At 49.9% G+C, this 17711-nt stretch overlaps 1 protein-coding gene across 1 annotated transcript in view; it reads right to left on the bottom strand.

Moving 5' to 3' along the window:
• LOC144488700 (semaphorin-4B-like) overlaps positions 1–17711 on the bottom strand; it is a gene marked incomplete at its 3' end in the record, with an annotated part of 59740 nt that overhangs the window by 21590 nt on the left and 20439 nt on the right. Inside the window, exons 3-5 of the mRNA XM_078206788.1 lie at positions 10367–10521; positions 7325–7387; positions 1228–1326 (exon numbers count right to left, since the gene is read on the bottom strand). Of these exons, the coding sequence (XP_078062914.1) occupies positions 1228–1326; positions 7325–7387; positions 10367–10521 (317 nt within the window). The remainder of the gene's footprint in view (positions 1–1227; positions 1327–7324; positions 7388–10366; positions 10522–17711) is intronic.

The following is a 17711-nucleotide window of genomic DNA, read 5'->3' as shown; positions in this document are numbered from 1 at the left end:
ACACGTGCGCACACACACGTGCGCACACACATGTGCACACACACACGTGCGCACACACACACGTGCACACACACACGTGCACACACACACGTGCGCACACACGTGCGCACACACGTGCACACACACACGTGCGCACACACACACGTGTGCACACACACATGTGCGCGCACACACGTGCGCACACACACGTGCGCACACACACGTGCGCGCACACACGTGCACACACACATGTGCACACACACACGTGCGCACACACACACGTGCACACACACACGTGCACACACACACGTGCGCACACACACACGTGCGCACACACACACGTGCGCACACACACACGTGCGCGCACACACGTGCGCACACACACGTGTGCACACACACACGTGCACACACACACGTGCACACACACACGTGCGCACACACACGTGTGCACACACACACGTGCACACACACACGTGCGCACACACACACGCACAGTAAGAGAGCGAAAGAGTGATGCAACAGAGGGAAGACAGAAAGTACAGTGCGACTCACACACTTACACTGAAACACCGAGAGAGAGAGAGAGAGATAGTGGGAGAGGGATAAAGAGAGTCACTCACAGGAGGAAGCGGCGTACAGTGGGGCACACACAGATTCAGTGAAACAGAGCTGGGGAAAGAGAGACACGCAGAAGGAAGAGGGAAAGTCAAATAGAGAGATGATGTGGAGATGCCGGCGTTGGACTGGGGTGGGGCACAGCAAGAGGTCTCGAAACATCGGATTAAAGTCCAACAGGTTTATTTGGAATCACGAGCTTTCGGAGCGCCGCTCCTTTATCAGGTGAGCGGAGAGGTAGATTCACAAACACGGCGTATAGAGGGAAAGACACAAGATAATGGTTGGAATGCTGTCTGTACCTGTAAAGACTTGATCACCTGTAAAGACTCGCATTCCAACCATCATCGTGCGATTGTGTCTTGGCCTCTATAGGCCGTGTTTGTGAAACCTACCTCTCCGCTCACCTGATGAAGGAGCGGCGCTCCGAAAGCTCGCGATTCCAAATAAACCTGCTGGGCTTTAACCCGGTGTTATGAGACTTCGCACTGTGCCCAGGTAGAGAGAGGCAGACCAACACACTAGTGAGAGGGAGTCAGGGAGAGATGGTCATGGGGAAACACTGAGCAGGTATGGCGTTGGCAGGAGTTCTGTGGGTTGGACGCCGCTCTGTTTGAGATATGTGGCTCTTACAATGTAGGCACAGGTGGGGCTGAATGCGTAGGTCCCACAGGTGTAAACGTGGCTCTCATTCACCGGTAACAGGACACGAATAAAGTTGGAACAATCTCTCTGTGGAGAAGAGTAACAGGAAGCCTGTGTTAACATAAGACCATAAGACACAGGAGCAGAATGAGGCCACTCGGCCCATCGAGTCTGCTCCGCCATTCAATCATGGCTGATATTTTTCTCATCCCCGTTCTCCTGCCTTTTCCCCATAACCCCCGATCCCCTTATTAATCAAGAACCGATCTATCTCTGTCTTAAAGACACTCAATGACCCGGCCTCCTCTGCGGCAAAGAGTTCCACAGATTCACCACTCTCTGGCTGAAGAAATTCCTCCTCATCTCTGTTTTAAAGGATCGTCCCTTTAGCCTGAGGTTGTGCCCTCTGGTTCTAGTTTTTCCTGCTAGTGGAAACGTCCTCTCCACGTCCACTCTATCCAGGCCTCGCAGTATCATAGAACATAGAAACCCTACAGTGCAGAAGGAGGCCATTCGGCCCATCGAGTCTGCACCGACCACAATCCCACCCAGGCCCCACCCCCACATATATTTTACCCGCTAATCCCTCTAACCTACGGATCCCAGGACGCTAAGGGGCAATTTTTAACCTGGCCAATCAACCTAACCCGCACATCTTTGGACTAAGTTTCAATAAGATGCCCCCCTCATCCTTCTAAACTCCCAACGAGTACAGACCCAGAGTCCTCAACCGTTCCTCATGCGGCAAGCTCTTCATTCCAGGGATCATTCTTGTGAACCTCCTCTGGACCCTTTCCAAGGCCCGGCACATCCTTCCTTAGATACGGGGCCCAAAACTGCTCACAATACTCCAAATGGAGGTCTGACCAGAGCTTATACAGCCTCAGAATTACATGGCTGCTCTTGTATTCTAGCCCTCTCAACATGAATGCGACTGAAGTGTTCTGTCCGTCTGTACATTCACAGAGGCGGGAGGAGTAGGCAAAATGCTCCGTAATCCCACTTTATCTCCCGGGGGATCTGACGATGGCATTCCTGCCTCTCTGGAACAACCTGGCAACACTCACACAATCTGAATCGAGAACGATGAACAGTGTTTATGGAGGCCAGGTTTTGCCCTCTAACCCAGAACGTCCAGTCCCCAAGCAGGGTGCAGCTGAGTAAAGTTTATTTATTAGTCACAAGTCGGCACAGCGGGGTTAGCACTGCTGCCTCACAGCGCCAGGGACCCGGGTTCGATTCCCAGCTCGGGTCACTGTCTGTGAAGAGTCTGCACGTTCTCCCCGTGTCCGCGTGGGTTTCCTCCGGGTGCTCCGGTTTCCTCCCACAGTCCAAAGATGATGTGGAGATGCCGGCATTGGACTGGGGTGGGCACAGTGAGAAGTCTCACAACTGACCAGGTTAAAGTCCAACAGGTTTATTTGGAGTCACGGGTTTTCGGAGCGCTGTTCCACTCACCTGATGAAGGAGCAGCGCTCTGAAAGCTCGTGACACCAAATAAACCTGTTGGACTTTAACCCAGTGTTGTGAGACTTCTTACTGAGTCCAAAGATGTGTAGGTTAGGGGGATTGGCCATGCTAAATTGTCCCTTAGTGTCCAAAAATGTGTAGGTTCGGGGGATTGGCCATGCTAAATTGCCCCTTAGTGTCCAAAGATGTGCAGGTTAGGTGGATTGGCCATGCTAAATTGTCCCTTAGTGTCCAAAGATGTGCAGGTTAGGTGGATTGGCCGTGCTAAATTGCCCCTTAGTGTCCAAAGATGTGTAGGTTAGGTGGATTGGCCATGCTAAATTGCCCCTTAGTGTCCAAAGATGTGTAGGTTAGGTGGATTGGCCATGCTAAATTGCCCCTTAGTGTCCAAAGATGTGTTGGTTAGGTGGATTGGCCATGCTAAATTGCCCCTTAGTGTCAGGGGGACTAGCTAGGGTAAATGCATGGGGTTATGGGGATAGGACCTCGGTGAGATTGTGGTTGGTACAGACTTAATGGGCCAAATGGCCTCCTTCTGCACTGCAGGGATTCTATGATTCATAGAAATCATAGAAACCCTACAGAACAGAAAGAGGCCATTCGGCCCATCGAGTCTGCACCGACCACAATCCCACCCAGGCCCTACCCCCATATCCCTACATATTTACCCACTAATCCCGCCAACCTACACATCTCAGGACACTAAGGGGCAATTTTGCACGGCCAATCAACCTAACCCGCACATCTTTGGACTGTGGGAGGAAACCGGAGCACCCGGAGGAAACCCACGCAGACACAAGGAGAATGTGCAAACTCCACACAGACAGTGACCCGAGCCGGGAATCGAACCCAGGTCCCTGGAGCTGTGAAGCAGCAGTGCTAACCACTGTGCTACCGTGCTGCATAAATTCTATGATTCTATGATTCATTAACACTGCAATGAAGTTACTGTGAAAATCCCCTAGTCGCCACACTCCAGCGCCTGTTCGGGTACATCAAGGGAGAATTTAGCATGGCCAATCCACCTAATCAGCACGTCTTTCGGACTGTGGGAGGAAACCGGAGCACCCGGAGGAAACCCATGCAGACACGGGGAGAATGTGCAGACTCCACACAGACAGTGACCCGAGCCGGGAACCGAACCCGGGTCCCTGGCGCTGTGAGGCAGCAGTGCGAACCCAGACCACTGTGCCGCCCAGACCACTGTGCCACCCAGACCACTGTGCCGCCCAGACCACTGTGCCGCCCAGACCACTGTGCCGCCCAGACCACTGTGCCGCCCAGACCACTGTGCCGCCCAGACCACTGTGCCGCCCAGACCACTGTGCCGCCCAGACCACTGTGCCGCCCAGACCACTGTGCCGCCCAGACCACTGTGCCGCCCAGACCACTGAGCCGCCCAGACCACTGTGCCGCCCAGACCACTGTGCCACCCAGACCACTGTGCCGCCCAGACCACTGTGCCGCCCAGACCACTGTGCTGCCCAGACCACTGTGCCGCCCAGACCACTGTGCCACCCAGACCACTGTGCCGCCCAGACCACTGTGCCACCCAGACCACTGTGCCACCATGTAGATCCCAGGATCCTCCTCGACCCTTCAGGTGCGGGAAGGGGAATACCAGAGGCAGCTCGGGGAGGGCTGGGGTGGCCTTACGGGGTCAGTAGGACCTCGTCTGATCAACGGAGGGGCTGCCGGCACACTTCCAGAGTGCCTCGGAGTCTTGCGCATTATCGGGACATTTTGAGGGACGCTTCATAAGAGCAACTCCAGGAGGCTAACACAACCAAAGATACCACCCCCTACCGCCATCACATTACCGCCATCACATTACCGCCATCACATTACCGCCATCCCATTACCACCATCCCATTCCCGCCCGCCATCACTGAGCCTATCTCTCACTGATCCAACCGCTGAGACCTGAGCCAAGGTGCAGACCCCATTGCTCACCTAGTGAGGCCCCAGTGTTGCTCCTGTTCACGGCCCTTTCTTCCCTCCCGCACCCTGCATGGTTTTATATGGTGTTACAGCCCCAGAAAGGCCAGTCCGTCTCTCTCCCTGCGACACTGTGAGGAACCAGAAGGCTCCACCCCAAGCCTTAGAAACGTAGAAACATAGCAGATAGGAGCAGGAGGAGTCCATTCGGCCCTTCGAGTCTGCTCCCGCCCATTCATCACCATCATGGCTGATCGTCCAACTCAATAGCCTAATCCTGCTTTCTCCCCGTAACCTTTGATCCCGTTCACTTTAGACTTTAAAAACTTGAATAGGGAGGGAATCGGGGGATATGGACTGAGTAAGGGCAGAAGGGTTTTTTTTAAGTTTTGTTCGGGCATCATGATCAGCACGGGCTTGGAGGGCCGAAGGGCTTGTTCCTGTGCTGCACCTTTCCTCGTTCTTTTAACCTTTCTTCGGATAAGAGTCTAATTCCCTTTTGTGAATGTCATAGAGTCATGGAGGTTTCCAGCATGGAAACAGGCCCTTCGGCCCAACTTGTCCATGCCGCCCTTTTTTTTAAACCCCTAAGCTAGTCCCAATTGCCCACATTTGGCCCATATCCCTCTGTACCCGTCTTACCCATGTAACAGTCTAAACACTTTTTAAAAGACAAAATTGTACCCGCCTCTACTACTGCCTCTGGCAGCTTGTTCCAGACACTCACCACCCTCTGTGTGAAAAAATTGCCCCTCTGGACCCTCTCCCCTCTCACCTTAAACCTATGCCCTCTAGTTTTAGACTCCCCTACCTTTGGGAAAAGATATTGACTATCTCGCTGATCTGTGCCCCTCATTATTTTATAGACCTCTATAAGATCACCCCTCAGCCTCCTACGCTCCAATCGAACCGGCCTCTGCAACATTGTCATTCCTAACCCTGACCGCTCGCGGCCCAGCAAGTTTATTCCTCACTAATCACGTTAAATCTGAGCCCCTCTCCTTCTTGACACAAGTGGCGACAGTTTCTCCCACTGTCCAGACCCTTCACAGTTCTGACTGCCTCTATTAAATCCCCTCGTCACCTTCTCCTCTCCAAGGAGAACAGTGCCAATTTCCCCAAGCTGCCCTCATAACTCGAGCGATAAGTGAGGCTTAGATGCACCATAGAAAGCATTCTTTCTGGTTGTATCACAGCTTGGTATGGGCTCCTGCTCTGCCCAATACCGCAAGGAACTACAAAAGGGTCATGAATGTAGCCCAGTCCCATCACGCAAACCAGCCTCCCATCCATTGACTCCGTCTACACTTCCCGCTGCCTCGGGGAAAAGCAGCCGGCATAATCAAGGACCCCCCACACACCCCGGACATTCTCTCTTCCACCTTCTTCCATCAGGAAAAAGATACAAAAGTCTGAGGTCACGTACCAACCGACTCAAGAACAGCTTCTTACATAGAAACATAGCAGATAGGAGCAGGAGGAGGCCATTCGGCCCTCTGAGCTGCTCCCCCATTCATCACCATCATGTCTGATCATCCAATTCAATAGCCTAATCCTGTTTTCTCCCCATAACCTTTGATCCTGTTCGCCCCCAAGTGCTGTATCCAGCCGCCTCTTCAATACATTCAATGTTTTAGCATCAACTACTTCCTGTGGGAATGAATTCCACAGGCTCACCGCTCTCTGGGTGAAGAAATGTCTCCTCATCTCCGTCCTAAATGGTCTACCCCGAATCCTCAGACTGTGACCCCTGGTTCTGGACTCCCCCCACCATCGGGAACATCCTCCCTGCATCTACCCTGTCCAGTCCTGTCAGAATTTTATAAATCTCTATGAGATCCCCCCTCATTCGTCTGAACTCTAGCAAAAACAATCCTAACCTGGTCAATCTCTCCTCATACATCAGTCCCGCCATCCCCGGAATCAGCCTGGTAAACCTTCGCTGCGCTCCCTCGAGAGCAAGAACATCCTTCCCCAGAAAAGAAGACCAAAACTGCACTCTCGGTGTGGCCTCACCAAGGCCCTGTATAATTGCAACAACACAGCGCTGCTCCTGTACTCGAAACCTCTCGCAATGAAGGCCATTTGCCTTCTTTACCGCCTGCTGCACCTGCATGCTTACCTTCAGCGACTGGTGCACAAGGACACCCAGGTCCCTCTGCCAATTACAGTCATTCTTCCCTGCTGCCGTCAGACTTTTGAATGGACCTTCCTTGCATGAAGTTGATCTTTCTCTACACCCTAGCTATGACTGTAACACTACATTCTGCACCCTCTCCTTTCCTTCTCTATGAACAGTATGCTTTGTCTGTCGAGTGCGCAAGAAACAATACTTTTCACTGTATCCCAATACATGTGACAATAATAAATCAAATCTATGTACTCTATGAACGGTATGCTTTGTCTGTAGAGTGCTCAAGAAACAATACTTTTCACTGTATCCCAATACGTGTGACAATAATAAATCAAATCTATGTACTCTATGAACGGTATGCTTTGTCTGTAGAGTGCGCAAGAAACAATACTTTTCACTGTGTCCCGATACACGTGACAATAATAAATCAAATCTATGTACTCTATGAACGGTATGCTTTGTCTGTAGAGTGCGCAAGAAACAATACTTTTCACTGTGTCCCGATACACGTGACAATAATAAATCAAATCAACCCTGCCTCACCTCTTTGCTCTTCCCTTTAAAGGAACAGTCGTGCACTTTCTTCTCCGTCGCCTTCCAGTGTAGCTGCGAGAAAAGAAGCAAAATAAAGCGAGGTGAACAGTCTGGGAGATGCACCGCCCGGCTTCTGACAGGATCCTCCCCATCTGCCACTCCTCAGCTTCAGTCGTACCTGGCGGGGGGGGGGATGTGGGGAGTGCGATGATACTGTGCCTTTAAGAGGTGTATTTATGTCATGAGAGGTCTGGCTAAGATTCAGATGTATTTACTGTTAATGATTCAGGTCAGAAGTGTTTTATGAAATCCACCTGGATCATAAGTTTTGCACTTTTTGAATTAGGCTCGGGTGAAGATGAGATGGTTCACTTCAGGTTTGATTCAAGTGACCCACTGGGGAGCTTTTACCCGACAGAGTTTATTTAAGAATACAGTTAACGTGTATGAAAAGAAAATTAGCAGTAGCTTTTACCGGACGGCGGGAGGGGAGGGGTTACAGACCCACTGCAAGCCAAGCAATGCAATCTTACGGCTGTCCACAGAGAGGAAGGTGAAATTTCACACAGATTTCCACCCTCACAGCCCAGCTGACGAACAGGAAAAAAAAAGAAAACTGGGGCACCTTAGCTATTTTTAGTAAGTTATCAGGACATTTAATGAGAAAAACAAGGCTATCAGGACGCCTGGATGCAGTATAGGAGTTAAAGTTAAAGTTTATTTATTCGTGTCACAAGTAAGGCTTACATTGACACCGCAATGAAGTTACTGTGAAATCCCCCTAGTCGCCGCACTCCGGCGCCTGTTCGAGTACACTGAGGGAGAATTTTAAGTTTCTAAGTTTATTTGTGTCACAAGTTGGCTTACATTAACACCACAATGAAGTTCCTGTGAAAATCCCCTCATCACCACACTCCGGCGCCTGTTCGGGTACTGGGCTTGCACGGTAACACAGTGGGTTAGCACTGCATCCTCCCAGCGCTAGGGACCCGGGTTCGATTCCCAGCTCGGGTCACTGTCTGTGCAGAGTCTGCACGTTCTCCCCGTGTCTGCGTGGGTTTCCTCCGGGTGCTCCGGTTTCCTCCCACAGTCTGAAAGATGTGCAGGTTAGGTGCTAAATTCTCCCTCGGTGTACCCGAACAGGAGTGTGGCGACTAGGGGACTTTCACAGTAACTTCATTGCAGTGTTAATGTAAGCTGACTTGTGACTAATAAATAAACTTTGAACTTTAAAGCTGAGGGGCAATTTAGCACGGCCAATCCACCTAACCTGCACATCTTTGGACACTAAGGGGCAATTTAGCACGGCCAATCCACCCAACCTACACATCTTTGGACACTAAGGGGCAATTTAGCACGGCCAATCCACCCAACCTACACATCTTTGGACACTAAGGGACAATTTAGCATGGCCAATCCACCCAACCTACACATCTTTGGACACTGAGGGGCAATTTAGCATGGCCAATCCACCCAACCTACACATCTTTGGACACTAAGGGACAATTTAGCACGGCCAATCCACCCAACCTACACATCTTTGGACACTAAGGGACAATTTAGCATGGCCAATCCCCCTAACCTACACATCTTTGGACACTAAGGGACAATTTAGCATGGCCAATCCACCTAACCCGCACATCTTTGGACACTAAGGGACAATTTAGCATGGCCAATCCCCCTAACCTGCACATCTTTGGACACTAAGGGACAATTTAGCATGGCCAATCCACCTAACCTGCACATCTTTGGACACTAAGGGACAATTTAGCATGGCCAATCCACCTAACCTGCACATCTTTGGACACTAAGGGACAATTTAGCATGGCCAATCTACCTAACCTGCACATCTTTGGACACTAAGGGACAATTTAGCATGGCCAATCCACCTAACCTGCACATCTTTGGACACTAAGGGACAATTTAGCATGGCCAATCCACCTAACCTGCACATCTTTGGACACTAAGGGACAATTTAGCATGGCCAATCCACCTAACCTGCACATCTTTGAACACTAAGGGGCAATTTAGCATGGCCAATCCCCCCAACCTACACATCTTTGGACACTAAGGGGCAATTTAGCATGGCCAATCCCCCCAACCTACACATCTTTGGACACTAAGGGACAATTTAGCATGGCCAATCCACCTAACCTGCACATCTTTGGACACTAAGGGGCAATTTAGCATGGCCAATCCCCCCAACCTACACATCTTTGGACACTAAGGGGTAATTTAGCATGGCCAATCCACTTAATCTACACATCTTTCGACACTGAGGGGCAATTTAGCATGGCCAATCCACCTAACCCGCACATCTTTGGACACTAAGGGGCAATTTAGCATGGCTAATCCACCTAACCAGCACATGTTTGGACACTGAGGGGCAATTTAGCATGGCCAATCCACCCAACCTACACATCTTTGGACACTAAGGGGCAATTTAGCATGGTCAATCCACCTAACTAGCATGTCGTTCGGACTGTGGGAGGAAACTGGAGTGCCCAGAGGAAACCCACGCAGACATGGCAGGGAGGCTCTGTGAGGCAGCAGTGCTAACCACTGTGCCACCGTGTCGCCCACAATTTTAATCCACACAGATAAGGAAACCCACCCCCAAGTTGGGCCTCTGACAGGATCGGGTGGCCTGAGAATTCCTGCCTTAACATCCCATCTACTCAAGGCAGCATCCACGCTCCCCGTTTCCCTAGGGCGATGTATTGGGTCCAGGAATTTTAGATTAATCTCTGGGCACTTTTAGGAACAAACTGGGGGAAAGGTGGTGCCCAGAAGGATAAAGTGTACACTTTTCTCATTCATTTATTCATTCTGAAAATATTGGGAGATGGGCAGAAGCATTGGTTGGCCAGGTTTGGATGTAGGGGGTCATATACTGCAAGCATCAGGAATATGGCCAACTGAAGTTGGCAGCCCCAGCAGTTTCGGTTAAAACCGCACCAGAAGTCAGCCTTTTGTGCTCTTGCCCCAGAGACGAGCACCTCAATCCCACGATCTCCCGCGCGGGCCCAAAGAACAGGGCCTGGCACTTGCCTCCTTTATCAATTCCATGTTCCCGACGGTAGCCGTGTCAACAGAGAAGAGGATGTCACGGGCGCCCACGTAAAGCTTCCCCTCGCCGAGAAGCAGGGTGCTGTAATTCCAGTAGCCGTCCTTGGAAAACTTAGTGAATGTCCTGCTGGGGTCACCTGCAGTGAGGGAGAGAAAAGACAGAGAAGCCTGAGCAACTAGGCCTCAGAGACAGTGTCATTCCGAAATGGCTTTGGCGGGATCGAGAACCAATGGCAGGCCGACAGAGAAGCCTGAAGAACTAGGCCTCACAGACAATGTCATTCTGAAGTGGCTTTGATGGGCTTGGGAGCCAATGGCAGGCCGACAGTGAAGCCTGAATAACTAGGCCTCACAGACGGTGTCTTTCTGAAGTGGCTTTGATGGGGTTGGGAGCCAGAATGGCAAACCGACAGAGAAGCCTGAGCGACTAGGCCTCAAAGATGGTGTCATTCTGAAGTGGCGGAATCGAGAGCCAATGACAGACTGATAGGGAAGCCTGAATAACTAGGCCTCATAGACGGTGTCATTCCGCAATGGCTTTGACGGGATTGGGAGCAACAAACACAGAGGCCTGAGCAACTAGGCCTCACAGACGGCGTCATTCCAAAGTGGCTTTGATGGAACTAGGCGCCAAAATGGACAACCAACAGAGAAGCCTGAGTGACTAGGCCTCAGAGACGGCGCCATATAGGCCGGTTAGCTTAACTTCTGTTGGAGGGAAAATGCTTGAATCTATCATCAAGGAAGAAATAGCGAGACATCTGGATATAAATTGTCCCATTGGGAAGACGCAGCATGGATTCATGAAGGGCAGGTCATGTTTGACTAATTTGGTGGAATTCTTTGAGAACATTACATGTGCACTGCCCAATGGGGAACCTGTGGATGTGGTGTATCTGGATTTCCAGGAGGCATTTGACAAGGTGCCGCACCAAAGACTGCTACATAAGATAAAGGTGCACGGTGTTACGGGTAATGTATTAGCATGGATAGAGGATTGGTTAACGAACAGAAAGCAAGAGTGGGGGTAAATGGGTGTTTTTCTGGTTGGTGATCAGTGACTAGTGGTGTGCCTCAGGGATCAGTGTTGGGACCGCAATTGTTTACGATTTAATTCGATGATTTGGAGTTAGGGACCAAGTGTAGTGTGTCAAAATTCGCAGATGACACTAAGATGAGTGGCAGAGCAAAGTGTGCAGAGGACGCTGAAAGTCTGCAAAGGGATATCGATAGTCTAAGTGAGTGGGCGAGGGTCTGGCAGATGGAGCTCAATGTTGGTAAATGTGAGGTCATCCATTTTGGTCGGAATAACAGCAAAATTAACTATTATTTAAATGGTAAAAAATTGCAGCATGCTGCTGTGCAGAGGGACCTGGGTGTCCTTGTGCAGGAATCTCAAGGAGTTGGTTTGCAGATGCAGCAGGTAATTAAGAAGGCAAATGGAATTCTGTCCTTCATAGCTAGAGGGATGGAGTTTAAAAACAGCGGGGTTATGTTGCAGCTCTTTAAGGTGCTGGTGAGGCCACACCTGGAGTACTGTGTACAGTTTTGGTCTCCTTACTTGAGAAAGGATATACTGGCACTGGAGGGGGCGCAGAGGAGATTCACTAGATTGACTCCGGAGTTGAGAGGGTTGGCTTATAAGGAGAGACTGAGTAGACTGGGGCTATACTTATTGGAATGAGGGGAGATCTTATAGAAACATATAAGATTATGAAGGGAATAGACAAGATAGAAGCAGGGAAGTTGTTTCCACTGGCGGGTGAAACTAGAACTAGGGGGCATAGCCTCAAAATAAGGGGGAGCAGATTTAGGACTGAGTTGAGGAGGAACTTCTTCACACAGAGGGTTGTGAATCTGTGGAATTCCCTGCCCAGTTGAGGCTACCTCATTGAATGTTTTTAAGGCAAGGATAGATAGATTTTTGAACAGTAAAGGAATTAAGAGGAGCGGGCAGGTAAGTGGAGTTGAGTCCACGAAAAGATCAGCCATGATCTTATAAGAAATAAGAAATAGGAGCAGGAGTAGGCCATCTAGCCCCTCGAGCCTGCCCCGCCATTCAACAAGATCATGGCTGATCTGAAGCGAATCAGTTCCACTTACCCGCCTGCTCTCCATATCCCCTAATTCCCTTATCGATCAGAAATCTATCTACCCGTGATTTAAACATATTCAACGAGGTGGCCTCCACCACTTCAATGGGCAGAGAATTCCAGAGATTCACTACCCTCTGAGAGAAGAAGTTCCCCCTCAACTCTGTTCTGAACCGGCCCCCACTTATTTTGAGGCTGTGCCCTCTAGTTCTGGGTTCCCTTCTAAGTGGAAAGAATCTCTCTACCTCTACCCTATCCAGCCCCTTCATTATCTTATATGTCTCTATAAGATCCCCCCCTCAGCCTTCTAAACTCCAACGAGTACAGACCCAATATGTTCAATTTCTCCTCATAAGCTACACCCCTCATCTCCGGTATCAACCTGATGAACCTTCTCTGCACTCCTTCCAAGGCCAATATATCCTTTCGCAAATAAGGGGACCAAAACTGCACACAGTACTCCAGTTGCGGCCTCACCAGTGCCTTGTATAGTTGCAGCAAGACCTCCCTGCTTTTATATTCTATCCCCCTCGCGATAAAGGCCAACATTCCATTCGCCTTCTTGATCACCTGCTGCACCTGCAGACTGAGTTTTTGCAATTCGTGCACAAGGACCCCCAGGTCCCTCTGCACAGTAGCATGATGTAATTTTTCTCCATTTAAATAATATTCCAATTTACTATTATTTCTTCCAAAGTGGATAACCTCACATTTGCCAACGTTATATTCCATCTGCCAGATCCTCGCCCACTCGCTCAGCCTATCCAAATCTCTGCAGACTTTCCGCGTCCTCCACGCAATTCGCTTTCCCACTCATCTTCGTGTCATCAGCAAACTTTGTTACCCTACACTCAGTCCCCTCCTCCAGATCATCGATGTAAATGGTAAACAGTTGAGGCCCCAGCACCGATCCGTGCGACATGCCACTAGTTACCATCTGCCAACCAGAAAAGCACCCATTTATTCCAACTCTCTGCTTCCTGTTAGATAGCCAATCCCCAATCCACACCAACACCTTACCCCCAACTCCGTGTACCCCAATCTTCTGCAGCAACCTTTTGTGAGGCACCTTATCGAATGCCTTCTGGAAATCTGGAAACATCCACCGGTTCCCCTCTGTCAACCGCACTAGTCACATCTTCATAAAAATCCAGTAAATTCGTCAAACACGACTTTCCCTTCATGAATCCATGCTGCGTCTGCTTGATCGAACCATTCTTATTCAGGTGCTCTGCTATTTCCTCTTTAATGATGGACTCCAGCATCTTCCCAACTACGGACGTTAAGCTAACCGGCCTGTAGTTACCCGCCTTTTGTCTACTTCCTTTTTTAAACAGCGGCGTAACAGTAGCTGTTTTCCAATCAGCCGGCACTACCCCAGAGTCCAGCGAATTTTGATAAATAACTACTAACGCATCTGCTATTACCTCAGCCATTTCTTTCAGTACCCTGGGATGCATTCCATCCGGGCCCGGGGACTTATCTACCTTGAGGTGATTCATTTTGGTAGGACTAATTTAAATGTGGATTACAGGGTCAAAGGTACGGTTCTGAAGACTGTGGAGGAACAGAGAGATCTTGGGGTCCATATCCACAGATCTCTAAAGGTTGCCACTCAAGTGGATAGAGCTGTGAAGAAGGCCTATAGTGTGTTAGCTTTTATTAACAGGGGGTTGGAGTTTAAGAGCCGTGGGGTTATGCTGCAACTGTACAGGACCTTGGTGAGACCACATTTGGAATATTGTGTGCAGTTCTGGTCACCTCACTATAAGAAGGATGTGGAACCACTGGAAAGAGTGCAGAGGAGATTTACCAGGATGCTGCCTGGTTTGGAGGGTAGGTCATATGAGGAAAGGTTGAGGGAGCTAGGGCTGTTCTCTCTGGAGCGGAGGAGGCTGAGGGGAGACTTAATAGAGGTTTATAAAATGATGAAGGGGATAGATAGAGTGAACGTTCAAAGACTATTTCCTCGGGTGGATGGAGCTATTACAAGGGGGCATAACTATAGGGTTCGTGGTGGGAGATATAGGAAGGATATCAGAGGTAGGTTCTTTACGCAGAGAGTGGTTGGGGTGTGGAATGGACTGCCTGCAGTGATAGTGGAGTCAGACACTTTAGGAACATTTAAGCGGTTATTGGATAGGCACATGGAGCACACCAGGATGATAGGGAGTGGGATAGCTTGATCTTGGTTTCAGATAAAGCTCAGCACAACATCATGGGCCGAAGGGCCTGTTCTGTGCTGCACTGTTCTATGTTCTATGTTCAGTCCCATTAGCCTAACAAGCACTACCTCTTTAGTAACAGTAATTGTATTAAGGACCGCGCCTCCCATTATTGAATGGCGGAGCAGACTCGAGGGGCCAGATGGCCTACTCCTGCTCCTAGTTCTTATGTTCATTCCGAAGTTGGGCTTGGCCAGGGGAATGGGAGCCGACCTTTGAACTCGGTGCCCCCTCAAAAGGCTACCTCCCGTCCCGTTGACATGCCACTCAGGGCGAGCCTTGCCAATGGGAAGGAAGTGGTGAGGGTAAGACTGGTATGGTAACTACAGGCCGCTGAGGCTGAAACGGGAAAGGGATGAGTGGGATTTGGATTGGGGGGTGGGGGGGGGGGGGCAGCAGAGATTGGGAAGGGTCGGGGGGGAGGTGAGGAAGTCCTTTGTCTTGGCTTGGAATGGGACCAGTGATGACATCAAGGAGGCAGAGTAAAGCAGGAAAAACCAGGGGAAGCATTGATCCATTGTGGGGAACAAACTCCTACTCCCAAATATTAGCCACAAAATGCCTGACCGGCCAGCTGGAAAACCAACGCAAATGGGCACTGAGAAAAATATTGATTGTATCTGCGGCTGATGTCCGTGGTGGCACTGTTACAGCAAGATAGTAGAAAGGTTACACAATTTAAAGATTGTTTGACAGAATGTCTCCTCAGTCACATTCCCCCACCCCCACCCTGAGCACCAATCAAAAATATCAGTGGTTAGCGCTGCTGCCTCACAGCGCCAGGGACCCGGGTTCAATTCCCGGCCTTGGGTCACTGTCTGTGCAGAGTCTGCACATTCTCCCCGTGTCTGCATGGGTTTCCTCCGGGTGCTTCGGTTTCCTCCCAGAGTCCGAAAGATGTGCGGGTTAGGTGGATTGGCCATGCTAAATTGCCCCTTAGTGTCCAAAGATGTGCAGGTTAGGTGGATTGGCCGTGCTAAATTGCCCCTTAGTGTCCAAAGATGTGTAGGTTAGGTGGATTGGCCATGCTAAATTGTCCCTTAGTGTCCAAAGATGTGCAGGTTAGGTGGATTGGCCATGCTAAATTGCCCCTTAGTGTCCAAAGATGTGTAGGTTAGGTGGATTGGCCGTGCTAAATTGCCCCTTAGTGTCTAAACATGTGCAAGTTAGGTGGATTGGCCGTGCTAAATTGCCCCTTAGTGTCTAAAGATGTGCAGGTTAGGTGGATTGGCCATGCTAAATTGCCTCTTACTGTCCAAAGATGTCCGGGTTAGGTGGATTGGCCATGCTAAATTGCCCCTTAGTGTCCAAAGATGTGCAGGTTAGGGGGATTGGCCATGCTAAATTGCCCCTTAGTGTCCAAAGATGTGTAGGTTAGGTGGATTGGCCATGCTAAATTGCCCTTTAGTGTCCAAAGATGTGCAGGTTCGTTGGATTGGCCATGCTAAATTGCCCCTTAGTGTCCAAAGATGTGTAGGTTAGGTGGATTGGCCGTGCTAAATTGCCCCTTAGTGTCTAAACATGTGCAGGTTAGGTGGATTGGCCGTGCTAAATTGCCCCTTAGTGTCTAAAGATGTGCAGGTTAGGTGGATTGACCAGGCTAAATTGCCCATTAGTGTCCAAAGATGTGCGGGTCAGGAGGATTGGTCATGCTAAATTGCCCCTTAGTGTCCAAAGATGTGCAGGTTCGGTGGATTGGCCATGCTAAATTGCCCCTTAGTGTCCAAAGATGTGCAGGTTCGGTGGATTGGCCATGCTAAATTGCCCCTTAGTGTCCAAAGATGTGCAGGTTAGGTGGATTGGCCATGCTAAATTGCCCCTTAGTGTCCAAAGATGTGCAGGTTAGGTGGATTGACCAGGCTAAATTGCCCATTAGTGTCCAAAGATGTGCAGGTTCGGTGGATTGGCCATGCTAAATTGCCCCTTAGTGTCCAAAGATGTGCAGGTTCGGTGGATTGGCCATGCTAAATTGCCCCTTAGTGTCCAAAGATGTGCAGGTTAGGTGGATTGGCCATGCTAAATTGCCCCTTAGTGTCCAAAGATGTGCAGGTTCGGTGGATTGGCCATGCTAAATTGCCCCTTAGTGTCCAAAGATGTGCAGGTTAGGTGGATTGGCCATGCTAAATTGCCCCTTAGTGTCCAAAGATGTGCAGGTTAGGTGGATTGACTAGGCTAAATTGCCCATTAGTGTCCAAAGATGTGCAGGTTCGGTGGATTGGCCATGCTAAATTGCCCCTTAGTGTCCAAAGATGTGCAGGTTAGGTGGATTGGCCATGCTAAATTGCCCCTTAGTGTCCAAAGATGTGCAGGTTAGGTGGATTGACCAGGCTAAATTGCCCATTAGTGTCCAAAGATGTGCAGATTCGGTGGATTGGCCATGCTAAATTGCCCCTTAGTGTCCAAAGATGTGCAGGTTCGGTGGATTGGCCATGCTAAATTGCCCCTTAGTGTCCAAAGATGTGCAGGTTAGGTGGATTGGCCATGCTAAATTGCCCCTTAGTGTCCAAAGATGTGCAGGTTAGGTGGATTGGCCATGCTAAATTGCCCCTTAGTGTCCAAAGATGTGCAGGTTAGGTGGATTGGCCATGCTAAATTGCCCCTTAGTGTCCAAAGATGTGCAGGTTAGGTGGATTGGCCATGCTAAATTGCCCATTAGTGTCCAAAGATGTGCAGGTTCGGTGGATTGGCCATGCTAAATTGCCCCTTAGTGTCCAAAGATGTGCAGGTTAGGTGGATTGGCCATGCTAAATTGCCCCTTAGTGTCCAAAGATGTGCAGGTTAGGTGGATTGGCCATGCTAAATTGCCCCTTAGTGTCCAAAGATGTGCAGGTTAGGTGGATTGGCCATGCTAAATTGCCCCTTAGTGTCAGGGGGGACTAGCTGGGGTAAATAGTTATGGGGATAGGGCTTGGGTGGGATTGTGGCTGGTGCAGACTCGATGAGCCGAAAGGCCTCCTTCTGCACTGTAGGATTCTATGATTGTAGCGGGCAGCTGTCTCGCGATTACAA

The sequence above is a fragment of the Mustelus asterias genome, unplaced genomic scaffold (assembly GCF_964213995.1).
Source record: "Mustelus asterias unplaced genomic scaffold, sMusAst1.hap1.1 HAP1_SCAFFOLD_1786, whole genome shotgun sequence".
NCBI classification, from domain to species: Eukaryota; Metazoa; Chordata; class Chondrichthyes; order Carcharhiniformes; family Triakidae; genus Mustelus; species Mustelus asterias.
Note: the sequence above shows the minus strand (reverse complement) of the source record. Positions and strands in the feature narration are given on the sequence as shown.